Source organism: Stenella coeruleoalba (assembly GCF_951394435.1).
Source record: "Stenella coeruleoalba genome assembly, chromosome: 13".
In the NCBI taxonomy this organism is placed as follows: domain Eukaryota; kingdom Metazoa; phylum Chordata; class Mammalia; order Artiodactyla; family Delphinidae; genus Stenella; species Stenella coeruleoalba.
Window position 1 is genome coordinate 6,017,957 of NC_137159.1, and position 27,675 is coordinate 6,045,631.

General features: G+C 47.9%; 1 protein-coding gene across 1 annotated transcript in view; it reads left to right on the top strand.

Moving 5' to 3' along the window:
- Nucleotides 1-3,101: 3,101 nt before the first annotated feature.
- The window catches only part of RFX8 (regulatory factor X8), a gene marked incomplete at its 5' end in the record, with an annotated part of 63,467 nt that continues 38,893 nt past the window's right edge, over nucleotides 3,102-27,675 (top strand). The window contains 7 exon segments of the mRNA XM_079941640.1: nucleotides 3,102-3,143; nucleotides 3,146-3,186; nucleotides 10,118-10,181; nucleotides 10,185-10,241; nucleotides 19,490-19,551; nucleotides 21,013-21,019; nucleotides 21,022-21,101. Coding sequence (XP_079797766.1) covers nucleotides 3,102-3,143; nucleotides 3,146-3,186; nucleotides 10,118-10,181; nucleotides 10,185-10,241; nucleotides 19,490-19,551; nucleotides 21,013-21,019; nucleotides 21,022-21,101 — 353 coding nt within the window.

Here is a 27,675-nt window from a genome sequence, read left to right on the forward strand (position 1 = left end):
GGTTGTCAGATGTGCATATGGTGTTATTGGTGGTGGCTGGATTTCTGTTTTGTTCTGAGATTTTTTTAAATTTTGGTAAAATACACATAGAACATAAAATTTGAGATTTTAACCATTTTTTAAGTGTACAATTCAGTGGCATTAAGTACTTTTACATCGTGATGCAACTATTGCCACTATTAATCTCCAGAACGTTTTCATCATCCCCAACTGAAACTCTGTACCCATTAAACAACTCTCCATTCTCTCCTCCCCCCGCCCCTGGTAACCACCATTCCTTCTGCCTCTATGAGTTTGACAAGCCCGGGTACCGCATATAACGGAATCATCCTTTTGCATCTGGCTCGCTGCACGTAGCATAATGTCTTTGAGGTTGCATGTTGCAGTCTGTATCAGATTATCAGAATTTCCTTCCTTCCTAAGAGTGGATAATAACCCATTGTGTGTATCTACCACATTTTGTCTATCCAGACATTGGTTGATGGACAAGGGGTTGCTTTCATCTTTTGGTTATTGTGACTAATGCTGCTATGAACGTGTGGGTACAAATTACAAGTATCTATTCAAGTCCCGGCTTTCAATTCTTTAGGGTACATACCCAGAAGTGGAATTGGTGGATCGTATGGTAATTCTATTTTAAATTTTTTTAGAAACTGCCTGTTTTTATAGCAGCTGCACCATTTTACGTTCCCACCGGCAATGAACACCATTCCAATTTCTTCACATCCTCATCAACACTTACTTTTTTGTTTTTCTTTTTCTTCCAACTTTCTTGACCCATAATTAACATACAGCACTGTATAACTTTGTGTCCAGCATAATGACTTGACTTACGTACATCATGAAATGATGACCACAAATGTAGTGAGTATCCATCATCTTACACAGATAACAAAATTAAAGAAATGGAAAAAAAAACCTTTTTCCTTGTGATGAGAACTCTTTGGATTTGCTGTCTTAACTTTCATATATAACGAAGAGCAGTGTTAATTATATTAATCATGTTGTACATTACATCCCTAGTACTTATTTGTCTTATAACTGGAAACTTGTACCTTTTGACCACCTTCATCCAGTCCCCACCCCTCCACCGCCCGCCTCTGGGAACCACAACTCTGATTTACGAGTTTGTTTGTTCGTTTTTGAAGTATAATTGACTTTGAAGTATAATATAATTGTTAAGTATAACATAACAGCACTATGTTAGTTCCTGGTACAAAACATAGTGATTCGATATTTCTATACATTTCAAAATGATCACCATGATAAGCCCAACTACCATCTGTCAGCAGACAAAGATATCACATAACGATCGACCACATTCCCCACACTACATTTCATACCCATAAAGTTCCAGTTATTTTGTAACTGGAACTTTGTACCTCTTAATCCCCCTCACTTATTTCTCTCCTCCCCCCAGTGCCCTTCCCTCTGGCAAGCACCCATTTGTTCTCTGTATCTATGACTGTTTCTGTTTAGTTGTGTTTGTTCATTTGTTTTTAGATTCCATATACAAGCAAAATCATACAGTATTTCTCTTTGTCTGACTTATGTCACTTAGCATAACCCCCTCTAGGTCCATCCACGTTGTCGCAAGCAAGATTTAATTTTCATGGCAGAGTAATATTCCACTGTGTGTGTATATATATTCCACATCTTCTTTATCATTACTCTTTAAAAAAAATTGCAACCTCAATGAATGTGGAATGGTATCTCATTGTGGTTTTGATCTGCATTTCCCTAATAGCTAATGACATTGAGCCTCTTTTCATGTGCTTATTGGCCGTTTGTATGTCTTCTTCAGGCGAACACATTCATTCAAGTCCCTTGCCCAAATTTTAAGTGGGCTGTTGTTGTTCAGTTGTCGAATGTGGTGTTGTTTTTTTAACGTCTTTATTGGAGTATAACTGCTTCACAATGGTGTGTTAGTTTCCGCTTTATAACAAAGTGAATCAGTTATACATATGTCCCCATATCTCTTCCCTCTTGCATCTCCCTCCCTCCCACCCGTGTTTTTAATCTAGATGAAGAAATCCTTACCAGAGGCTCTCAACCAGTCAGCAGTCCAAGTAACAGTGGCCTGACTGAGCTCGTGCTCACGCCACTTGCCTGTGTGTGAACAATCACATACCCCGCCAGAGAAGGGCGGTTAGGAGAGAATAAACAGCTCAGTCTCACAGCCACGTATTAACTAAATAGCTCTTGAAGGCAAGGACCACCAAGGCCGGGCTGCAGACCTGGGGACTCATCTAGGGCAGGAGCTCTCACCCCGGCTCAGCCTCTCAGAAGTCCTGACCCAGCCACGCTGAAACTCCCAAGACCAGTGGGTCTCACCACCGGGCGCACATTAGCATCACTAACCTCCAGGGCAGCTTATAAACACGGGGTTTGGGACTTCCCTGGTGGTTCAGTGGTTAGGCCTCCGTGCTCCCAATTTAGGCGGTCCGGGTTGGATCCCTGGTCAGGGAACTAGATCGCGCATGCCGCAACTAAGACCCAGTGCAGCCAAATAAATAATTTTTTTAAAAAAAATCAGGTTTGTGTAGGCCAAACCCCTCATACCTCAGACCCAATAGGGGTGGCGCTGGGGCAGTGATGGTTTTGAAAGGTGCCCAAGTGATTCCAAAGTGCAGTCAGGTTGACGACCACCGCTCACCAAACACCGTGACCTGACTTAAAATGTGTGCGTCCGTTGGTTTTTCTTTGTTGTTTCCCTGTTGGACTGCTTGTAAGAGCGGCACTTGTGTTTCTGTCCTATGAGCTTTTGACCCTGTGAGAGAGGACGCCGCCTCCCAAACCCGCACGGCAGGTGCAGGGCGTGGCCCGACGCCATCCCGAGGCCCGCGTAGCCCCCAGGCTGCCCCGCACGCGCCCTAGCTCCGCCCCCAAACGAGCTCTGCCGCCCTCCTCCGACCCCGCGCCCCACGCCGCCACGTGGCCCTGCCCCGCCCCGCTCATGTTCCCGGCCGGTCCCCTACGCCCCCATGCGGCCCCCTAGGCCCCCGCGCGCCCGGCTCTAAAGTACACCCAGGAGCGGCGGCGGCCGGACGGTGCGGCGCCTCCGCCCGCTCGCCGCCTCGGTGCCGCGGGCGGGTCCAGCCATGGCCGAGGGTGTGCAGGCCTCCGCAACGGGCGGCGCGGGCTGCCGGGGCGTGGCCGGGGCCTGCACGGCGGCATCATCCAGTGGTGAGCGGAACCGCGGCGGGACCGGGACCGGGACCGCCCCGGCGGATGGGAGGGGCGAGGGGGTGCGAGGAAGGGGAGCGTGGCTCCCTCGGCTGCTGTCCCCAGGACCTCGGACCAAGTGCCAAGGGCGACCGCCTGCGCCCCCGGGGCCCTGGTAAAAGGTTCAAAAGGACAGCCGTTCACACGCAGGACCAGCGCTTCTTCATGCTGGCTGGGATGGGACTGGACACGCACACACACGCACACACGATGGGGCAGTGTGGGTTTCCCACCTTGGGGCCTCCCCTGTTGGTCACGCTTCCCGTGGGAAGCAGTCCAGCCTGCCCTCCACCGAGGGGCTTGTTGGTGGGCCTGGGTTTACATATACCTCTGAAAGCACGAGGGCTAGGCCAGGAGAGGAAATGTTTTCTCTCACTGTGCGATCCAGAATGGGATGTTTCCTAACTTAAAGCAAAGCAGTTTTTAGCTCTAACAACGCATTCCACATTTGAGAAATTCACTTCTGGCCATTTAAATAGAGGAAGAAAAAGCTGGAAAGAAAACTATCATCAGCCCTTGGGACTGATGAACTCATGGGTTTGTAGCGCTTCATAAATAGGAAAATAATTGAAACCAGTCCTAAAACATTTCGTTTTAGAAGGTGAATAACTAGTAGATAGCTGATTACTTCCTTTTTTAAGTTTTAAGGAGTATTTCTCAAGAAAGAAATACTTTCTGAAAAAGTTCAATGAGTGAAATAGAAAAATGAAGGGGGAGTGTTTGTGATTAGAACCCAAGAAGGCCTAAATGGTCACCCCTTTCCTCCAAAAGAAAATTTTTGATGTATTTTCCCTTGCATAAGAGAAAAAAATCAAAAGAATAAATATTTTTAAATAATTCTAAAAATTTTTTTTAAAAAAACAAAAAACCACAGCACACACAGTGTTTTTAGGACGTTGCACAGCAGGAGTCTATTTCTTTCACACTTAGACCCCTCAGCATATCTGCACCTTCAAGTTTCAGGTCACCATTTAGTAAATTAGAGTTTCTAGGACTTGAATAAGTCGAGAGACTCGTAAGAATGGTTAGGGTTTCAGAAAACACCTAGATGTTCTCCTCAGGTCATTTGTGAACTGACGGTGCAGGCTGCCCGCAAAGCAGGTGCCCTCAATCACTTAGGATGGTACTCAAGCCCTGTGTCACAAACTCCTGTCCCTGCAGGCCTCGGACCCAGGGGGCCAGGTTATGCTCTTCAGGTGGGGGGGAGGCGGGGCCACGGAGGTGAGGAGGGGCAGAGTTTCCCTTGGAAGACTGCTCTTCAGGCATCCCATCTACGAGGTGCGATGCTTGAGAGGTCATTGTGCAACCCACCTGGGTCCCTGGACTCTTTAATCAATAGAAATTGATAAGACTCCAGAGGAGGAATTCAAGCAAGGCTCTATTGGGACTCGAGCTACAGCAAGAGGGAGCGAAAACAAGTAACAGGTCCCCTTGCTTGCTCTCCGAGGAGGGCGGGCTGTCGGGCTGGGGGGGCGGGGCTTAGGTGGCGTGCCCACCCCCTTGGTGGTGCCGTGCGCAGGGATCGTGTGCAGGACCCCGCTTTTGCTCCTAGCTCCTCAGAAGTGGCAGTTGGGTTTTGGCGGTTTTGAATCTTCTTGTTCATAATTTGCCCCAGCTGCCTGTGCATGCAGTTACGTGTAGTCCCTTATGTCAATAGTTTCTTTGTATTGATGCTCTGGGAGACGCTTGTCTGGGGCAAGCACTCTGGTAAAGGGTCCCAGGTCCCAGCCTGTCTCAATTGGTGCTGGTGGTTTGAACATTGGCATTAAAAATGCAACTGCAACCACTCCACGCTGGTTAGGATGGCCATTATCAAACAAACAAAAATAGAAGATAACGAGCGTTTGTGAGGATGTGAAGAAGTTAGAACCCTTGGGCACTCTTGGTGGGAACGTAAATTGGTGTAGCCACTGTGGAAAATAGGATAGTGGTTCCTCAAAAAATTGAAACTGGAACCACCATGTGATCCAGCAATTCCCCCTCTGGGCATATGCCCCAAAGACTTGAAAGCAAGGATTGGAACAGACATTCGCATCCCCGTGTTCAGAACAGCGTTATGCACAATAGCCAAAGATGGAAGTAACCCAAGTGTCCATCAGCAGATGAATGGATAAACAAAACGTAGTCTATACGTACAACGCACTATTATTCAGATATAAAAAGGAAGGAAATTGTGATACAGACTGCAACGTGGACGAACCTTGAAGACATTATGCGAAATGAAATGAGCCAGTCACAAAAGGACAAATAATATGTGATTTCACTTATACAAGGCACCAAGAGGAGTCAGCTTCATAGAGACAGAAAGGAGAGTGGTGGTTGCGGGGGGCTGGAGGAGAGGGAACGGGCAGTAGCGTTTCTGGCCGGTACAGAGTTTCGGTTTTGCGAGACAACCAGAATTCTTTTTTTTTTTTTTTTTTTTGCAGTACGCGGGCCTCTCACTGCTGTGGCCTCTCCCGTTGCGGAGCACAGGCTCCGGACGCGCAGGCTCAGCGGCCATGGCTCACGGGCCCAGCTGCTCCGCGGCATGTGGGATCTTCCCGGACCGGGGCACGAACCCGCGTCCCCTGCATCAGCAGGCGGACTCTCAACCACTGCGCCACCAAGGGAAGCCCCCAGAATTCTTTGGCTGGATGGTGATGTACCAGCAACTGCACAGCAGTGAGAAGGTACTTAATGCCACTGAACTCTGCATTTAAAAATGGTGCATTTTATGTTACGTATATTTTACCAGAATTAAAACATGAACAATTTTTTAAAAACCAAACACAGCAGAGCCCCTCGGTTTGTAACAGAGCTTGGCGTCCTGGAAGGTGTTAGAAGATGGCCAAGGAGACCAGCTTCCTGGAAGAGTGGCGGTGGGTACCGGCGCGTGAGGTGTCCAGGTGCCCAGAAACAGCTCAGGCTTCCGAGTGAAAGCCCAGGGAGGGGCTGATTGTTGTGGCGTGAAAGAAACGCTCCGTTTTTAGCATATTCATTGTTTCATCTCCCAGTCAGTCCCGGTTGGGCTTCCCATGTTCCTTAGAGACTTCAGTGCCTCTGCCACCAACTTGTGATAAGTTCTCCAAGGACAAAGAAAGGTCCCGCAAGGAGAAAGAAAGGCCCCGCCCCTGGAAACCGAAGTACTAGAAGTTTTCTGTTTCATGGACAGGAAGGATTGTAGAAATGGGGAGAGAAGTGGTCAGACCTCTGAGGAGCGCAGAAGGATGAAGTGACCCGATTTCCTCTGCTGCGGGTACAGATCCGGCAGGTCGGACAGGTGGGCCCCCTGGCTCAGACCTCAGGCAAAAAATCTAAATGTCACCTAAACCCTACGCACGCAGAGCCTGGCTGTAGACCAAGTAACTGTCTCCTGCATATAAGTACGGCTTTCAGATTTCTGCAGACTCTTGCGGTTCATAAGGTGGAAATTTACTTTGAAAGGGACAGAATTCGTAATAGCCTTTGATCAGGCTGAATCAAAGGGTACAGTCACTCCCAGTGTTACATTTTTCTTTATGAGGAAAAGGAGCCCTCAGAAATGTGAGAGCTGCAGGACCCGGTGTGGGTGCTCTGAAGTTGGCAATGATCAGATTGTCCATCACTCAAAACGAGGAGAGCATCATGAGGTTCTCAAGACCTTAGCTGTCAGCTTCGTCTGATAGTGAGACCTGGGGAAGGTGATTATGCACCCAAGCAAGGAGCTGAGTGATCTGATCGACTCCAGCCTTGGACAGGCTTTATAATCATGTATCGCCAAAAACTGTATTGGTGGCTCTGTGTGAAAGCAAGCCTTGGCCCGTCTCACCTGCCAGGAGTCCTGGCCAGCCCTACTGCCTGCATATCCTCATCGCACCCCCCACCGGACCCACGTGTAGTTCAAAGTCAGGCTCACCTGCAGTAGGTGCTTCTGTGCTGCCGGTCTGCCAACGTGGACGCCTTTCTTGCTTCCATTCAGGATTTTGGAGGTGGACGTAAAAATGATAACAGTAAGAGCCGCCGTGTGCCAGCCAGTGTACTAGCCACATCCCATGCCTGGATTTCTCATCACAAAAACTCCAAGAGACGTCTCAGAGTCAGAACCTACACCTGGGTCTGTGAGCTTTGAAGCCCTGGGTCAGAGTCATGGTCGTAAGTTCCTCTGGGCATGGAGACTAAATGCAAAAGCACGTACTCTTTAAGCCGAAGTAAAGGCACCATCTGAACATAGACGCTCTTACAGGACCTTCCACTTGTCCACCTAGTGTGTGCTGCCTCCTCCCGCGGGCCATCCGTGAGATGTGGCTGTGAACTTTGGGGAGAAGATGAAAGGCCCTGGGCTGAATCTCCTGGAGCAGCAAAAGTACCAAGCGTTGGCGCTGGGCTCGCGACCAGGAGGCAGCCCTTTCTCTGAGTGTGGGCGGAGAAAAGACTCTGGTCCTGGACCTTGGTGGGATATCACTGATGGTATAATTTGGTCTTAATTGTCCACTCAGATGGCCGTCAGACTCAGCAGTGTCATTTTGAAATAGGAGGACAAGAGGCCCAGAGCACATGAATTTCAGTGACAAGGAAGAACAACTGGCAAAAGTTTATACCCAAGCTCATTTTGCAGAATATTTTGCGCATTTCTTTTTTAAGGAGACCATTCCATGACTAGCTCGGAAGTAGCTATGAATAAACAAAAGTGAGCTTGTACTTAATGTTGGCCACGCTTTGCTGCCCCTCCCCAAACTTAGCCAGTGTTTCCCTGTGACACTTCACATGCCGGTTTTTTATATGTCAGCAAATGTCTTAATAAAATAAATATCAATATCTCATGGATCTGTGAATTTGCCACTGCCCCACACACCACCAGTGACATTACCCCGTGTTCAACCGCGAAGCAAATAATTGGTGTCCCAGCAGCTGTAATTAATCCATTGTGAGGTGTCCAAAGTGTCAGGTTCCCACCCTGATGCTATGGGAGAGTCTCAGAAAATGCCCTCCTTGGGCTTGGACTGGGTTGAATGGTGCCCCCCCAAATGCATGTCTGTATGGAATATCAGAACGTGACTTTGTTTGGAAATAGGGTCTTTGCAGATGTAACCAGTTAAGAGGAGGCCCCACTGGATTAGGGTGGGCCCTAAATCCAGTGATGGGTGTCCTTATAAGAAAAGATGAGGAGGGACTTCCCTGGTGGCTCAGTGTTCAGAATCCCCCTGCCAATGCAGGGGACACGGGTTCGAGCCCTGGTCCGGGAAGATCCCACATGCCGTGGAGCAACTAAGCCCGTGCGCCACAACTACTGAGCCCACGTTCTAGAGCCCAGAAGCCACAACTACTGAGCCCACGTGCCACAACTACTGAAGCCCACGTGCCTAGAGCCCGTGCTCCGCAACAAGAAAAGCCACCGCACCACAACAGCGAGTAGCCCCCGCTCACTGCAGCTAGAGAAAACCCGCGTGCAGCAACGAAGACCCAACGCAGCCCCAAAAAAAAAAAAAGAAGAGGCGAGGAGACAGCCAGGTGAAGGCGAGGGCACTAGAGTGATGCGTCTACAAGACAAGGAGTGCCAAGGGTTTCTGGCAGCCACCGGCAGCCAGGAGGAAAGCGTGGAGCACACGCTTCCTCAGCGCCTCTGGAAGGAGCCAACCTGGCTGACACCTTGATTTGGACTTTCAGCTTCCAGAACTGTGACAGAATATACTTATGTTGCTTTAAGCCACCTGGCCTATGGTGATTGGTTACCTGAGGAAACCAATACAGGGCCACAGCTTCCCCTCACCCCGCCGTCCACCGTATGTTGGCTTTTCCTCCTTCCAGGAAGCAGGTGGGGTTAACAACTGTGGTCTCTTGCTCTCGAGGAAAGTAAATGTAGGCCTCAGCCTGCCTCAGCCCAGAAAATAATCTGTAGGTCATCAGTAAGAAAGGAGATGCATTGTCGGTGAATTCCCTGCCAAAGAATTCTCTGGTGTTTAAAAACGATGCTGGCTTGCTTTATGTATTTCTTTAAAAGAATGAGGAGAAACCTGCCAGTCTGTCCCCAGCCAGAAAAGGGAAGGCTGTGACTGGGCGTCAGGGTGGACCACACCTTCTGAGCCCAGTCACCTGCACTACCTGCTCCCTCACTCCCATCCTGCTGCTGGGACAGGCACCTGGCGGTCCCCTCAGGGCTGGACTCTGGGCTGTGAGCCACGGGCACAGCCCCTCGTTGCCAGGGGACCCCACCTGCCCCGGGGCCAAGGAACATTTGGGCCATTGAAGGTCCTACCCCGAGCAGGGGCCGGGGGGCTGCAGATCGCATCTGAACGCTACCGAGCTCTGCGCCCAACGGGAAGTAAAGGGCAGGGAGGTTGGCCTGCCTCTCTGTCCCTAGGTGTCTTCCATCTTCCATCTCATGACAATTTAAAGAATCAAAATGTAGTGGCCCCGCCCTAAATCACTCGGGTTTAACAGTCGTGCAAATGACGGCTTCGGGGGTGGGGGGAGGGGGGGAGGAGCTGTGCACGCCTGTCCTGGGTCCTAGGAAGCCACATGGGCTCCAGCTGTCACCTGCGGGGGTGATCGACTCTACTAGGGGTGGGCGGGGGGCATTGTTTTGTGTTTTAGCGAGTAAATCTCTGCGTCACAGTGAGAGACCTTGGCTGCCACCTTTGCAGAGCTACATGAAGCAGCGTCTGCTGAGCCCAGTAATTTGGGCTTCTTTTTAATATGCCTGCACGCCAGAAAGATTGAAGAACAACAACAAAACCTCACCATAGCCTAAATCAATATTCTTAACTCCGGCCTGAGCACATTACAGATGCCGAAGGGTGAGGCTTTGCGTTCGATAAAGTAAGCGTGTTTCTTTTTGTTGGGTCCCTTGCTTGCGTCTGCCCCTCATCAAAGTGTCCCACTCGAGAAAAACTGAGGCCAACCTTCTCTTCCCGCTCTTCTTCCTCCCCGCCCCCAGGTTGGTTGACACCTTCTGCATCTGCGAAGGGTACAGTGTGCCTCGCTGCCTCATGTATGAGACTTAAGTGGAGACCTGCGGGCAGAATGCTCAGAGCCAAGTCAACCCAGCCACGTTTGGGAAGGTAGGTTGTGAAGATACAAATACATGTCCACTGAGTAAAAAAAGCACGCAAGTTAATGACGAGGAAATGCTGGGATTTATTTGGGTCTGATGGCTTCCCAGTGGATATAACTGGCTTCACCCTGGGAACCAGCCTCATCTCCATCTGAAAGCCATTCCGTCCTTTGTCCATACTTCATAGTGAGGGGCCAGGAAAGTTCAAGGGTGGGGTGGCATTCACCCAAGAGAATACAGCTACGGCAGCCTCAGATACCCCCAATTCTCAGCCAGCTTGCTGGGCCATTATTCCCCGCATAGAAATGCCACAGCTCAGGACCCCACAAGCTCAAAGAGCCACTTTGTGGTGTCAGACAGCTTATGCTTCCCACAATTCGGTTGTTCCTAGAGAACTCACCTCACGGGCACTCAGAGGTTTCCTCTGGAGGTTAAGAACTCTGTCAGGGGTTTGTTTAGACCACGCAATACACAGCAAACGTTAGCACAAGGGTGGCCTATCCGAGACCCTCCACAGCTAACGTATTTATTGAGCAGCTGCTATGTGCTGGCACTGTTTTAGGTGCTGAGTGTACAACAGTGAACAGAACAGAGAAAAATTCCTGCCTTTACTACTTTTATTATATTATAGTTGAGGGAGATAAAGAAGATAAAGTATATAGTCTCTTAGGTGGTATAAATGCTAAATGGAGCAGAAGGAGGAAAGGACCGTGTGTGTGGTTTGTTTTTTTTTTTTGGTTTTTGGTTTTTTTTGCGGTACGCAGGCCTCTCACTGTCGTGGCCTCTCCCGTTGCGGAGCACAGGCTCCGGACGCGCAGGCTCAGCGGCCATGGCTCACGGGCCCAGCCGCTCCGCGGCATGTGGGATCTTCCCAGACCGGGGCACAAACCCGCGTCCCCTGCATCGGCAGGCGGACTCTCAACCACTGCGCCACCAGGGAAGCCCCGTGTGTGTGTTTTAGGGGAGGACTTGTAATCTGAGGGAAGGCAAACAGGGAAGGCCTCCCTGAGAAGTAACATTTGAGTCCAGATTTCCAAAAGGTGAGGCAGTGAGTATGGGGCTATATGAGCAAAGAGCAGTGCAGACAGAGCCAGCGCAGAGGCCCTGAGGCAGGAGGGGGCTCAAGTAGCAAGGGGGCTGCCGTGGCTGGAGGGCAGAGACCAGGGAGACACGACTCAGGGAGGTGGGAGGAGCCCAGGCAGGGAGTGGACAGGGATGCAGCAGCGGATGTCGTGAGAAGGGGTCAAAATCTGGGTGTATTTGGAAGACAGAGCCAATAGGATTTGCTGATGGAAAGAATTAATAGAATCACGGGGCTTAATTGTTATTAAATTAACAATAATAACTTTCAATCGTATATTGTATCCTATTTATTTTCAATCCGGTTTTCAGGAATAGACAGACATCCACTCAAAACAAATTAAAAGGAGAATTTTTTTAAAGGGATATCTCATTTAATCCAACTGCAAGAAGTTGGACTGGGCCTCATAGAATTTAGTCCAGTACTACCCAATAAAAATGTAATAGGAGCTATAGATAGAATTTTAAATATTCTAGATCCTCATTTTAAAAGTTTTTTAGGGTAAAATTAATTTTTTATAACTTTTAAATTCAACCCAAAATATTCAAAATACTGTCGTTCAACATGGAATCAGTACTTAAAAATGAATGCGTTGCTTTTTGCATTCTCTTCTTCGTGCTAGATCTCAAAACTCCGACACGTCATTTCACATGTACAGCCCGTCTCAGTTCACATGTACAGCCCGTCTCAGTTCACATGTACAGCCCGTCTCAGTTCGGACCAGCCACATTTCAAGTGCTCAGTGGCCACGTGTGGATGGTGGGTCCCCTCTGAGACAGCCCATGACTAGGTTACGTCACCAGGCATCTCCTCTCTCTCCCTCTGGTGTATCCGTATGTAAACCACTGGGACGCTGCTTCTCCGCACTGGGCTGCTCCCAGCCCCTTCCCAGAAGCCAGCTTCTGCCACCACTTCACAGCTTCCCAAGGTGGCTGCTTGTCCTGTGATTCCCGTGATGCTGTCCGTGACCACCTGCCCCAGGGTCCCGCACTGTAATGGCCTTTAGGTGAGAGAGGCCCGCAGGGAGGACAGTGGGTGGGAGGAAGCAGTTGGCATCTTTGAGGCTTTGTCTTGTGTCATAGCCATCAGCAGAGGCTGGTAGCATTAGAAGTCAAGGAACAAACCAGGAGTGATTACGGTGGAGGGTCCCACAGCCGGTTACAGTGCTTGGGCAGCAAATCTGGTCTCCTTCGTTACGGGTCAGTCCTCTTTCCACCTGCTGTTCCCTCACAAATATCCTGGACTTCCAAGAGAACTTGGAGGTCACTGGTCCAACTCCACATCCAATGCAAGAGCCCTTCAAAAGCACCTCTGGCTGGGAGCTTTTATGAGAACAAAATGCCCTCTGGGCAGAGACAGCCATGGGGGCTTGGAGCTGGGAGGGGGCAATGCGTTTCTGCAGCGAGGAAGCTGCTCTTCCTCTGGGCAGACGCGGTCCCTCCCCAGGATCCATGCTTGGCAAGCAGAGCACAGGCGGATGGAAAGCCACCCGACTCCTGGCCTGGGGACAGCTCACAGCCTGCAGGATCAGACCCCTGCAGGGGCCACCTGGCCGGTGCTGAAATGACCTGGGGGACAAGCCTGCTCACGGCCGCAGAGATGCCAGTTTAACCTCTCGCTCCCATCTTTCCTCCCTTCCTTCTTGCTCCCTCTTTCTCGGTGGTCCTCAGTGGACAGAATGGAATCGGTTCATGACATGCTCTTACCTTTGATCCACTCACAGCCTGAGTCCCTCTGGTTCTTTCGTTCTTTTTTTTTTTTTGGCGGTACGCGGGCCTCTCACTGTCGTGGCCTCTCCAGTTGCGGAGCACAGGCTCCGGACGCGCAGGCTCAGCGGCCATGGCTCACGGGCCCAGCCGCTCCGCGGCATGTGGGATCTTCCCGGACCGGGGCACGAACCCGTGTCCCCTGCATCGGCAGGCGGACTCTCAACCACTGCGCCACCGGGGAAGCCCTCTTTCGTTCTTTTTTAACAATGTTATAAGCATCTGTGAACCCACCGCCCTGTATGAACCATATGGCCAGATCCCTGTATCCATCTCCCTGCCTTCCCCGCTGGTGGGAACCGTCAACCCCTTCATCGTTATCTTTGCTTTTTAAAAAGAGTTTTAGTGCATTTGTATGTCTTTCTGTTTTTCTTTTTTTTGACCTTTGACCCCCTTCACCCATTTTGACCACCCCCATCCCCTACCTCTGGCAACCATCAATCTGTTCTCTGTTTCAGTGAGATTGGTGGTTTTGTTTTACTGTTGTTTTCTACATTGCATATATAAGCAAGATCATACCATCTTTGGCTTTCTCTGTCTGACTTATTTTATATAATGTATTTCTTTTAAAAGCCCATTTTTTATTTTTGTGGCTTAACTTTTTAAAAAGGAGGGTCATGTTATATGTCATCTTTTGGGACTTGTTCCACTTATTATTATATCAAGATTCCTCTACATTCATTGACTGTTGTGTAGTAGTTCAGTTTACCTACCTTCTCTCCCTTTGATGAGCATTTGGGTCCTTTCCCAATTTTGCCGTCGTGAACATTCACATGTGTATCTCCTGCTATGCACGTGGAGATGTTCTCTTGGGCGTGTGTGTCCAGGGCTGAACTTGCAGGCTGACGGGCTGTGTGACTATGACGTCTGGGGATGGGACCAGATCGTTTTCTGAAATGATGGCTTCCGTCGCCCTCCCACCGACATTTCTGTAGATTCCAATGATGTTTCCAAAACACTGACATTTTTAGACCCATTTCTCTAGCCGCAGTCGTCATCCCTGAAACACAGTCATTGGTGGAAGCTCTGCACTTTGGATAATCATAAAATAAGGAGTAGAATCTTCTAATACGGCAGCTGCTCAAATATTGGAAAGAATTGTTTAAACCTTCGTGTCTTCCCTTCTTCATTGGATACTCTTCGGTCCCAGATTTTTACTTCCCTGACTACTTGTTTCGTTTTGACTTCAATTTATTGGTGTTTCTCTTCAAAGGTAGGTTCCCCAAGGGTACAACCCAGTGTCTCAGGAGGGCTCAGAAGACGGGGCTTTTATTTTTCTTTTTTAACTTTTTGGGCTACTGTTTGCTTTCATGCTTCCATGCCACTCTGCTGGTTTCATTTTAAGCTTGTGATCCAAAAAAAGAAAAAAAAAACCCTTCGGTATTTTTTTCACACGAATTAAAAGTAAGCTAGCCCTCCCAAAACTGCTTTATAAACTGTAAAGCACTCCATGTAGATACAATATGTTGTCCTTGTTATCAGACTGTGGTCACTATGCCCGTGACCGTGGGAACCCAAGAGCAGCTGTTCCCTTATTCCGAGTTGCAGCTTCTTAGTGCCGACCTGCCGTGTCTTCTAGACTCACAGTCATCCCGTCGTCTCAGCCTGCTGAAGCTCACACGTGGGAATAGCACATCTCTTATCCCTCCTTCAGTAAATCAAAAGCAATGTGGACGCGTGCAAGGTGTTAGGCTCCGGAGCTCGCTGGGTGTCTCTGGAAGGTTTTCCAACCAGCCAGGAATTCCCCCGGCTGTCTTATCGCTCAGCCCACATTTGGTCCTTTCTTCACTAGGCACATTGGGGTACTTCCTCCAGGGCTTTGCTAGTCTGGGTATCCTGGCACTAAGCCGTTTCCTTATCTGGCGGCCTTATCAGATGGGAGTGGGGTGACGAGCTTGACATGTCTTGGTTCTAGATGATCTCTGCTTCCTTTTTTAAGAAATCAAAGGCTCCTTTTCAAAACCTCTCTCAGATTTTCTTCTAAGTGGTTTCCCCTCAAGGGCAGTCCTACTGCAGGGTCTTCCGAAAAAAGAGTTAAAAAGAGCCTCCGGTGCGTGACCACGGGCATTTGTCTAGCATTTTTTTTTTTTTTTTTGCGGTACGCGGGCCTCTCACTGTTGTGGCCTCTCCCGTTGCAGAGCACAGGCTCCGGACGCGCAGGCTCAGCAGCCATGGCTCACGGGCCCAGCCGCTCCGCGGCATGTGGGATCCTCCCGGACTGGGGCACAAACCTGTGTCTCCTGCATCGGCAGGCGGACTCTCAACCACTGCGCCACCAGGGAAGCCCTGTCTAGCATTTTTGATCTTCCTACTTCCCTTCGAATCCATCCCCCAAGACACTGAGGTCCTGGCTTTCAATTCTCGTTGGGAATTTGCCCGAAGAATGAGTCAGTTCAGTGGTGCTGGTCTTGGAAAGGGACCCTGAGCTGCTGAATCTGTGACTCGGTGGAGAAGGGAGAGGAAGGGGAAAAGGATGTGATCCCAAAGCTTGTTTACAAGAGAAACAGCAAAATACCCACTTCTCATTTCCTGCCTCCCCCCTGGGATTGGGGTTGATTCCAGACTCCACACCAAGTTCCTGTGCAGATGTTGGGGTGTTTCTTGCTCTGCTCAGCAGTCCCGGGTGTACGACAGGTCATCTCACTCCCAGTGCAAGTGATGGCTTATGTGGATGAGGAAATTTCCCAAAGGCTGACTTCCTTTTTTTAAAGTAACATTTCCTGATGTTTTTCTGATTATGAGAGAACACATTCCCTTTATAGAAAATGTGGGAATTCGAGAGAAGGGTATAAAAGAAGAAGAAGATAAATGCCAGCTACGACCTCACTGTCCAGAGATGCAAGCACGTGTGTGGTTTATTTGCAGGCCCCCGACACACTCACATACACGTGCCAGCAGGAGCGGGGAGTGATCAGAGAGGCCTCTCTGTTTCCCACGTCCCTTCGGTCCTGCCCACGCGGTGGTGCTTCCTCCCTCCTGAAGGAGCATCTGAGCAGGCAGCCTGGCCTCTCTAGAGCTCCTTGGGTGACACAAAGCCCCATTGTCCTTCTAGTTCACCAAACAGTATCCGTCTGACGCTTCGAATGTCCAGCCCCACATAACGTCCAAACTCTGAGCTGGGTTTGACGTGGAATCGCTTCCGCAGTCCTCCAGCGAGGTTTCTCGCCAGCAGAGAACTAGTTGCGGGGGTCTTCTCTTCCTCCCTCCCATTCTTCTACCACCTTGCTGGGTGTTGGTTGGACCCCGTGGGAGGGGAAGGTTAAGAGTGGCTGCAAAGTTTCTACTGCACAGCTTCACACTTTGGGAGGCCAGGCAGACCCTTGTCTCCTGGTGCCTTTGTTGACTTCTGCAGGGCAGCCCTTGGGAATGTCCTAGAATGCATCCCTGGCCTTGGTGAATGACTCTGAAGCCTGACTGCCCATCCTGGGGGGCCTTGCTGGGCAGAGTCCGGGCTCTCCCACCTGTCAGCTCTTTATCACGGGTGACCGGTGTCTGGCCATCGAAACTTCTCAGCCACTCTTGGCCTGAACAGGCTGTGGGTGTGCTGAGCCAGGGCAGCAGCCGTGCCCCTCTGCCTTCCCCCCAAGGCCACTGGCTGGCCAGCCGTCTCTCATCCATCCAGAGTCCTCTGCCCAAGCCAGACACTGACTGCGAGGGCCTCACGATCAGCCCTTCAGGCAAATCTGTGAACCCCCTTCCCCTGGGCCCCAGGTGACTGGACCATCCCATCCTGCACACCCTTCATAGGTCAGGGAGTGGTCTTGCTGCAAGAAACCCCCTTACACATCCTCCGTTTCCTCCTCTGTCTGTCTCATGGTGGGTGATCTGAGTCGAGGACTTTTTAGAGTTTTATAACCAAATTTTAGCTGAAAGCCTGAAGGTGCAAGTCCCCTGGCAGGGCGTGTCTCACAGTTCACCTTGCTGTCTGTCTCTGTCTTCACGCCCCAGCCTCTTGTGTAGACACCACAAGGATGGATGGATTGAAAGATCAATGTGTGGATGGATGGATGGACATGTGGATGGTCAAACAGGTGGCTGGACAGACAGACAGACAGGTAGCCCTAAGCCTAGAATCAGACTAACTAGTTTATAATCCTGGGCAAGTTATTTAACTTTTTTGTGCCTCAACTTCGTCATCCGTAAAACGAGAATATTCATAATGTTAATAACAGTACCTCCTTCATAAGAGGCTTTTCAGAAATTAACGCGAAAAACACACGCAGAGAGAATTGGACAGTGCTGGCACGTAGAAAGCAACCAAAGGCCCTTAACTTTCATAATTATGTACATGCATATTTTCACTTAGAATGTCATAAACATTTTCACATTAAACTATTTCTAAATGCATGGTGTAGAATGGCTATGAAATATTTTTTTGGCTGTTCCAGAATCCATTTAACCATTTTCCTTATTGGAAATTTATGAAGTTTGTAATTTTTGTCTATTCTGAGGAACATGAGTCTCCACCTGTATCTGGTAATTTCCCTCCGAGAGAGTCTAGACAATTGTAAGCCCACGTGCTAGTTCTTGATATTCTTACCCTAATCTGTAATATCCTTGACCTAGGGAACTTGTTGGGTAAGAACTCCATTTAGCTGCGTTTCAACTTGCATTCATTGTATGGTTAGGGAGGGTGAGTCCTTTGACATGTGTTTTGGTCATGTGTATCCTTCGTGTATGTACATTATTATCCGGTCACTTTCTCTTGGGGTGTTAGTGTTTTTCCTGTTGATTTATGTGAGCTCTATATACTAGGTAGATACTTTTTTTTTTTTTTTTTACTTATTACATCTTTTGGAAATAATCGTCTCAGTTGCTTTTTAAATTTTGACTGTGGTGTTCCCAATTATAAAGTGAAATCACAGGATAGTCTGGGGTTGGAAATACTCAGTAAAATAAGCCGTGTGGATTACCGTCCTGCCAGGCAACTAGGAGTTTGTTTCTGCTTCTCCCTCCACAACAGCAGATGATACGCCAGGGCCTTGAATCTGAGCCTGCTGCGTGCTCGAGGATAATCCTTCTCGGTAGCACTTATTTTACAGCTAGACCTAGAGGGAAGGTTTTAAGCGATGTTCTCAAGAGAAGATGAAGTGGTCAATCTGCGGTTGAAAGTAGGAACTTCTGGCTCCGAATGCTGCCTTTAGACGTGGCTGACGTTTTCTTTTAACTCCTGTTGTCACTTGTTTTTGTCGTACGTTCTGGTTCTCCTTCCCCGAAGGAGCCTCGGTTTGGCCTCGTGACCTCGATGTGCCAAGACCTGCCTCTCCGTCCCTAACTGGTGCCTTCCCACCTGGGCTGGGGCGGCTTCCTGGAGGAAGAGGTGGGGGCTGGCACCAGCCAAGAGAAACGCTTCAAGACACTGTCAAATCCTGCTGCTTTTGGAAGCTAAGAATAAACAAAGGAGGCTGGCAGAAGCGGAGGCTGAGTGACTACAGAGCAAATTGTAGAAAATCACAGAAATCATTACATGACAGCTTGGCACATCCTGCCTTCCTGCTTTGTATTTTGTAATTTTACCACAGTCCAGGATTTCCCTTTTCAACAGACATCCACTTGGATACCATGCTTGTCATGGACCTGTGAACGACCTGTAAACCTGTAAAAAAAACACAGACTTCTGTTTTTTTAAAATGTAATTGGTCATAGACATCATATCAGTGCTGTCTAACAAAACGCACATCAGAAAGATGGTGGGGTTTGGGACTTCCGTGGCGGTCCAGTGGTTAAGACTCCGCGCTCCCAATGGAGGGGGCACGGGTTCGATCCCTGGTCGGGGAACTAAGATCCTGCATGCCGCATGGCACGGCCGAAAAAAAAAAAGATAAGATAACGGAGAGATGAAACGTTGAGTCCAGAAGTACCTCTGTTATTCAATATTTAACAGCATTTGCTAACAAAGCCTTTAAAATGAAAAAATTAGGTAAACAAATGAATAATAAAAAGTGAAAATGCCAATCACATTGGAAAAAGAAACTAGTAAAATCATGGCACACTCACATGCTGGACTATTTTGCAGTGTTCATATTGATACTTCCCTGTTTTCAGAGGATTTTTAATGACAAGGGGAAGTGTTTATGGTACAAGCTGGAGGGAAGAAAGTGGAAAGCAGAGCTGCAGGCGTGCTAATTGTGCGGTGCTGGTATTTCCTATGTAGACCACAGAATCCGTGTGCATAGTGCGGCTTCGGAAAAAGATGGGAGTGAACCACATTGAGGTCTACACAGCAGTATCCCTCTGAGTGGCGTGTTTCCTTCTTTATACTTATCCGACTTTTCCAAATTTCAGTTACATATATTTTCTTAACGATCGGAAAAGAGGGAATACAGTTTAAACGTGGCAAGAGACGAAGCTGGAAGTTCTATTTCTAAATTTTCAAATTGCAGCTTTAAATCTGGCTTATTCTTTTAGCTCGTGCACTTGGTTTTCCCTGATCTTGGCACCCGGAGGTGGGGCACAAGAGGAGGCGCCAGGTAGGTTGATCATTTTTGTTTTATTATTTTTTTCAATAACACTTATCTCTTAAAAGTTCACATGTGCATAATAGGAAACCAAAAAACAAAAGAAGCAAAACACAAAGTCATCCATAATCACAAGCAGTTGGTTTGTTTTATTGTAAATGTTAAAAACACACATTTTGAAAAAAATCACAAAATGGGTGACCAGAGAAATGCAAAACTAAACAAACGATAAATATCACCTCTTACCAAAGAGTTCCTACAATTATATGAAATTCCCAGTGCCTGGTATAATTCAGGTGATGCCAGGACCAAGTATGAGTCTCTACCTTCTTGAGAGATTTGGTTAAAATACAAAAGTCACAGTGTATTTTTCTGTTTCTGATACTTCCAACGTTTAGACATGTAAATGTCTAACTGTTGAAATAGTTAAGCAACTATATCCCTAGAACAATAAAACTGTTTTAATTACTCCTTGAACTAAAATTTCTAAGCATTCATCTAATTCGCATATTTGGATTCTATTCTGGAGACAGAAGGTACCTGGGTGGTATTTTTAACTTGGAAGGAAATTCCAGTGTTATCGGGTGCATCCTGTTATAATTGTCACTCAGTTATCATTGTTATTTGTTGTTTGTTTTAAATCAAGAAAAATCAGGAGAAATCAGTGAAATCAGGAAATCAGTAAGAAGGGATGGAAACCAAACTAGGGAAGGAGCCTGCCACCCTTGAAGGAGTGGAAGGCATGGAAGAGTTTGCCAAGCTAAACACTGGGCAACAGTTAATTTGAAAAAACTGTGTTGGGCTGCTAGGAGCCCATATGAGCTGCTGCCTTTCCCCAGCTCAGCAGAGGAGGAACCAGCCTTCCTACTGGGGGTCTGAGAACCTGAGTCCATTCAGCAGAGGGGACACTGGCATCGGTCCACCTCCCTTTGAGAAAGTCAATGGCGGAGGCAACCGGAGGCTTTCCCTGTGGCATCTCTTTAAGATTCAAGTGTCGTAAGTCGGGAAAGCAGAGGAGAACATCTGTAAGCCCGTTTCAAAGTTGATGCGTGTGAAATAGTATGAAATTGTCCACCTGACAGAGCTTGGTCAGGCCGTATGACTGGTTAGCTCTTCCTAATAAATGGAGTCAGTGATGAAACCCAGAGAAGAACTCTGGGGCTTCCCTGGTAGCGCCGTGGTAGAGAGTCCGCCTGCCGATGCAGGGGACGTGGGTTCGTGCCCCGGTCCGGGAAGATCCCACATGCTGCGGAGCGGCTGGGCCCGTGAGCCATGGCCGCTGAGCCTGCGCGTCCGGAGCCTGTGCTCCGCAACGGGAGAGGCCCCGGCAGTGAGAGGCCCGCGTACCGCAAAAAAAAAAAAAAAAAAAAAAAAAACAAAAAACCTCTGTCTTCCTTGGCTAGTCTGTTCTGTGTCTTCTCTAAAGCACTCCAGTGGTTTGACATCATCTTGAAGACAACCTTTATTTTTCAGGTATCATTAACGACGGGATCCGTTATCAAGAAAAGTTCTTTCTTCTATGTCCAGTACTGCTGCCTTCTGGGTGAAAAAAGATATCACAGGTTAGTACCTGTCATTTAGGTCACAGCCTGATCCGTACTAGGACCGTTCGTACTTTGAACCTAACTGGCTTTTCGGCTGTGGTGCCATTCATCCTTCTTAAGGATGGAAGCACACACATCACACGACCATGCCTCTGACACGGGCCACATCGTTGGCCAGAGAAATGCACATCGCGTTCACTTCCTCGGATACTGTTCATTTTCATCCTCATCTCAGTGGCCAAAGCCGTTTTGCACAAAGTCTTTGTCCTTCTCCATCCCTCTGTCAAATATGACAGAATGAGCCACTTCCTGCGCGAAACTTCCTCTAACCCTCAGGACTCTGCGTCATCCAGTTCCTTCCCCAGAATGAGCCCTTCTTGGTCTCCTTACCGCTCCCCGCCCCCCGAGGCCATGCATCTCCCTGAGATCCAGCCCTTCATAATCCATGATGCTCTTCCCACACTTCGGCCCCAGGACACCTCATCCCTTTCTGTCTTCCACCTGCCGCTCCGTCCGCGGTTGACTCCTTCTAAATCACTCTCCCACCTCCTAGGCTTTTCTGTCTGGCTGTCTACTGGACATTTCCATCCAGAAGACTCACTGGTACCTCACACTGAGGATGCAGAAATTTAACTTCATCCTCTCCCTCCAATCACTTCCGCCTCTTGACGTCCCTATTTCCATCTGCGATCCCAATAGATACAACCTGTGCAGGGCGTCACCCGAAAGCCATCGCTGACTCCCTCGGGTCACGAGTCCTGTTCATTCTTCCCTTTCGGGTCTCCTGACCACTCTTTATGGTTCCTGATGTTTCCTTGAAGCCCTGGTCATCTCATAATAATCAGGATTATTTCCGTGGATCCCACGTGACCTCCCTCTCCTCAGCCTCACCTCTCTGTAAACACAGCCGTGAGTAAAGCAACTACACTCCGGTAAAAATTAATTTAAAAAATTAAATTAAAAGTATAATAATAAATAAATAAATGGAAGGAGTAAGAAAATAATGGATAATCTTGATTTGGCAAAACTTAAAACTTCTTTATCTTAAATAATTACAGGGAAATTCCATGTGTCTATGGGCCACATTCTTAGATATAATTTAACAAATGTAATACTTAATAGCAAAATATTCATGTTAATTCATATGAAGGCTGAGAACCCAGCAGGACCAAAACCAAAAAGAGATATTTAAAAAAGAGAAATATGAATTCTGAAACATATCAAGAAACCTTAATACCTTAAGGAATTCTATGAAAACTGTCTTTGTAACACTACTCATTAATATAAATACAAACCCCTAAATTTCAAAAGAAGTAAATAAATAAACACAACTGTGAGACTAACCTCCCCACAATTCTGCATTTTCTTTGTCTCTTCCTTGCTCAGAAACACTCAGGAGCTTGCTCTTACCTCCTGCGTGAAGCCTACGCACCCCCCTTTCCCAGACTGGTGTCCGCCCCCCAGATCCTTCCTACTGCACTTTATCCGACCCTGTTGCCAGTTTCTCCCCCATATAAACTGCCGGTTTCAGCCATACTCACTTTTCTCTGAAAATGTCAAATGCGGTTCTGTCTTTGCTCCTATCATCCTGTCCTTGCATGATGTCATTCCCTCTTCTCTCTGTCTCAGTGGACCTTCCTGAATCCTGTCCCTTCCCTGGGACATACCTCAGGGACCACCTGCTCCAGGGAACCATCCTCAGCAGCCCCAGCTCTAGGGAAGACCCCCTCCTCCAGTGCCCCACGCCGCTCACTGGCTGTCGACCCAGCCAGCGTTGCCTCTTAATTCATACATTGTTCATGGAGCCTTCATGTGGCATAAATAGAGGACCACATAGCCAAGCAGCCAGGGTCAGTTTTACCTTTACTTCTAGCCCAGCATAAGGATTAAGAGGGCCCTTCACTCTCCAAAGGGTTCTAGTGTGGACCAGAAACTGCAACGAATTATATGATCACCTTTTGTATGAGGTACCCTGTGTTGTAAGGCAGCGGCCAAGGGGGAGCCACGGGGAACCACCGGTATGGGTAAGACGCGGACCCGTCTCTCTGATGGCTTCATAGAGGAACTAAGTGTACATTTCGCTTGATAGCAAGTATAACGTGATGGGTGTCGGAAGTGTACACAAGGTCCCGCGAGAACTCAGAGATGGAGAGCGCACGCCTTGGGCCAGGGGATCAGAGGGGCCCGGGAGAGAGGCGTGCTTTGAAGGAAGCTGTGAAGGACAGAGCATTGACGGGTGGAGAGGGAGGCGGGAGGGAGAGGATGTCCAGGCTCAGGGAGGGAGGTGAGCATACACAGAGGTGTGACGGCCGTGCAGGATGCGGAGATAGGGTGGAGCAACAGCCTGGGGAAGGGACTTGAAATCGATGCTGGGGGCAGGGAGTCTGTAAGCCTTTGGGCTCGTCCTCTGGGAAACAGGGTGGTGTCATCATGGGAAGCTCTGCGAGGCCAGGAACCATGGAGCTTGTTTTATCCCCAACATTGCCTGGAAACACAGTGTCGGCCCTGAAAAAGCTGTTGAAGAATGAAGAGCTTGGAATTAAGGTTTAAAGAGACTAGACTGGAAGGAGAGAGTGACAGCGGCCAGGAAATGGTCCTCAGTTGTCGTGATGAGCGCCTGGACCAAAAAGGAGGCAGAGCTGCAGGACCCTTCGGAGGCAGGGTCTTCGGATGGTTGAGCCCGTGTCCACAGACGGTGGCAGGGATGACTCAGGCCAGCCCATCCCACCAAAACCTCGAACTCAACCTCGAGTCGAGTCCTTATTACCTGCTTCCCACCAGCTCCCCTCTTACATCTCTTATTCAGCCCTTAGTCACAAAGATGGAAAAATGAGAGCAGCAAATATAGAGAAGTTAGGGAAGGGAGCCGGAAGGATGAGAGATGTGTTTCAGTCATAGTCGGACCTTTCTTTGCGCAAAGGGGATCTGTCACTTGCTGATGTGTGTGTGTCTTTGTTTGCCCAGAGCACCCAGCAGGTGGTGTGGAGAGCCCTGCATGTGCCCCCCCCCCCACCCCACACACACACAAGGAAAACAACCAACAGGGCAAGAACTGTGCAGGGATGAGAGGCCATCAGTGTCCTGAGGCCTCTGCATTGATGTCACAGAGAAGGGGGCTGGAGCTGGTCTTTGTGGGGAAAAAATAGGCTTTACCCTCATCGAGGAAGAGGAGGGCTTCACGGGACAAAGGTCAGAACAAGGATGACATGGGCTTATTCTGGAGATCAGCCCAGCAGGTGCTTTTAATGTCCTGTGCTCCTCACGTGTCTGATAATAGATAAACTCTAAAGTCTTGGCCAATTAAGAGATTTTTTTTAAAGCATTAAGGTTTTTTTATTTTGGAATTTTATTTTATTATTTTTTTATACAGCAGGTCCTTATTAGTCATCAGTTCTATACATATCAGTGTATACATGTCAATCCCAATCTCCCAATTCATCCCACCACCACCACCCCGCCGCTTTCCTTGGTGTCCATACGTTTGTTCTCTACATCTGTGTCTCAATTTCTGCCCTGCAAACCGGTTCATCTGTACCATTTTTCTAGGTTCCACATACATGCATTAATATACAATATTTGTTTTTCTCTTTCTGACTTACTTCACTCTGTGTGACAGTCTCTAGGTCCATCCACGTCTCTACAAATGACCCAATTTCGTTGTATATATGTACCACGTCTTCTTTATCCATTCGTCTGTCCATGGGCATTTAGGTTGCTTCCATGACCTGGCTATTGTAAATAGTGCTGCAGTGAACACTGGGGTGCATGTGTCTTTTACAATTACGGTTTTCTCCGGATTTATGCCCAGTAGTGGGATTGCTGCGTCACATGGTAATTCTATTTTTAGTTTTTTTTTTTTTTTTTTTTAACATCTTTATTGGGGTATAATTGCTTTGCAATGGTGTGTTAGTTTCTGCTTTATAACAAAGTGAATCAGTCATACATAAACATATGTTCCCATATGTCTTCCCTGTTGCGTCTCCCTCCCTCCCACCCTCCCCATCCCACCCCTCCAGGCTGTCACAAAGCACCGAGCCAATATCCCTGTGCCATGCGGCTGCTTCCCACTAGCTGTCTACCTTACTGCGTTTGTTACTGTGTATATGCCCATGACTCTCTCTCGCCCTGTCACAGCTCACCCTTCTCCCTCCCCATAACCTCAAGTCCGTTCTCTAAGAGGTCTGCGTCTTTATTCCTGCTTTACCCCTAGGTTCTTCATGACATTTTTTTCTTAAATTCCATATATATGTGTTAGCATACGGTATTTGTCTTTTTCTTTCTGACTTACTTCACTCTGTATGACAGACTCTAGGTCTATCCACCTCATTACAAATAGCTCAATTTCGTTTCTTTTTATGGCTGAGTAATATTCCATTGTATATATGTGCCACATCTTCTTTATCCATTCATCTGATGATGGGCACTTAGGTTGTTTCCATCTCCGGGCTATTGTAAATAGAGCTGCAATGAACATTTTGGTACATGACTCTTTTTGAATTTTGGTTTTCTCAGGGTATATGCCCAGTAGTGGGATTGCTGGGTCATATGGTAGTTCTATTTGTAGTTTTTTAAGGAACCTCCATACTGTTCTCCATAGTGGCTGAACCAATTCACATTCCCACCAGCAGTGCAAGAGTGTTCCCTTTTCTCCACACCCTCTCCAGCATTTGTTGTTTGTAGATTCTTTGATGGTGCCCATTCTAACTGGTGTGAGGTGATACCTCATTGTAGTTTTGATTTGCATTTCTCTAATAATTAGTGATGTTGAGCATCTTTTCATGTGTTTTTTGGTCATCTGTATGTCTTCTTTGGCGAAACGTCTATTTAGGTCTTCTGCCCATTTTGGGATTGGCTTGTTTGTTTTTTTGATATTGAGCTCCATGAGCTGCTTGTAAATTTTGGAGATTAATCCTTTGTCAGTTGCTTCATTTGCAAATATTTTCTCCCATTCCGAGGGTTGTCTTTTCATCTTGTTTATGGTTTCCTTTGCTGTGCAGAAGCTTTGAAGTTTCATTAGGTCCCATTTGTTTATTTTTGTTTTTATTTCCATTACTCGAGGAGGTGGGTCAAAAAAGATCTTGCTGTGATTTATGTCGAAGAGTGTTCTTCCTATGTTTTCCTCTAAGAGCTTTATAGTGTCCAGTCTTACATTTAGGTCTCTAATCCATTTTGAGTTTATTTTTGTGTATGGTGTTAGGGAGTGTTCTAATTTCATTCTTTTACATGTAGCTGTCCAGTTTTCCCAGCACCACTTATTGAAGAGACTGTCTTTTCTCCATTGTATATCCTTGCCTCCTTTGTCATAGATGAGTTGACCATAGGTGCGTGGGTTTATCTCTGGGCTTTCTGTCCTGTTCCATTGATCTATATTTCTGTTTTTGTGCCAGTACCATATTGTCTTGATTACTGTAGCTTAAAAAGCATTAAGGTTTAAGGGTAAGTTTCTTACCGACACCATGTTTTAAGAAATACAACATGTATATTTTGAAGGCAGAATATAATAAATGTTAATACTGTTGTTAATCTATGAACTGTGCTGGTGAAACTGTTTTCTATTTTATTATATGACGTCTTTTACATTAGGACCTGTGTGACCTTTTAAAAATTAGGTCTGAAAATAAAAACTTCATCTCTCTGCTTTCCAGGTAATGAAAACTATATCTCTCATCCATTCATTTATCTGTTCATTCAACAAATATTTAAGTTCCTACACTAAGTCAGGCCCTGTTCTAGCCACTGGTGATGAAGCAGTAAGCAAGATAAACAAGGCCTTCCCACTGGTCAGGTTTATTTATTTTTTTAATTATTATTTTTTTTGCCCCAGCTTTTTTTTTTTTGTGGCCGTGCCACGTGGCATGCAAGATCTCAGTTCCCTGACGAGGGATCGAACCCAAGCCCCCTGCAGTGGAAGCGTGGAGTCCTAACCACTGGACTGCCAGGGAATTCCCCCTCTGGTCAGTTTTAGTTGGGGAGAAAGACAGTCAAAAAGGAACGATAGTGAGATTGATCTGAAGACCATAAAATGCAGTCATGGGAGGCCTCCCTGGGAAGATGCCTTTGTAGCAGAAATGTGAAAAAAGCAAGTGGCCAAGTGAAGATCTGGGCGACCAGCATTCCGGGAGGGGAAAGGGCAGGTGCAGAGGGCCTGGGGCAGGGATGAGTGCAAAAAAGAGCGAGGAAGTCTGAGGGTGGAGGTTGGCATGAACAGGAGAGTGGGCGGAGGGGGATCTGAAAACACAGGCAGGGCCCACACGTCTTGGGAAGGAGGCAGGATGTTATTCCGAGTGTGATGTGAGCCGCTGGGGAGACTCAGGCTGGGGAGTGAAGCAGGCTGATTGGCATGTCAAGTGGAGATCCTCTGGCAGCTGTGCTAATTCTGGGCTGTAGGAGGAGATGGAAGAGGAGGGGGAGGGGCCTGTGAGGAGGCTTAGCAGCAGCCCTGGCAGAAATGCCCACTGAGACTTGTCCCTGGAATTCCTTTCGTTCTCTGAAAGAGGCAGCAGAATACCAAGCAACACTACACGTGGACAGGAGCAGAGACTCTAGGACAGACTCCCCAGCTCCACCTCTAGAAAGCTGTGTGATCTTAGGC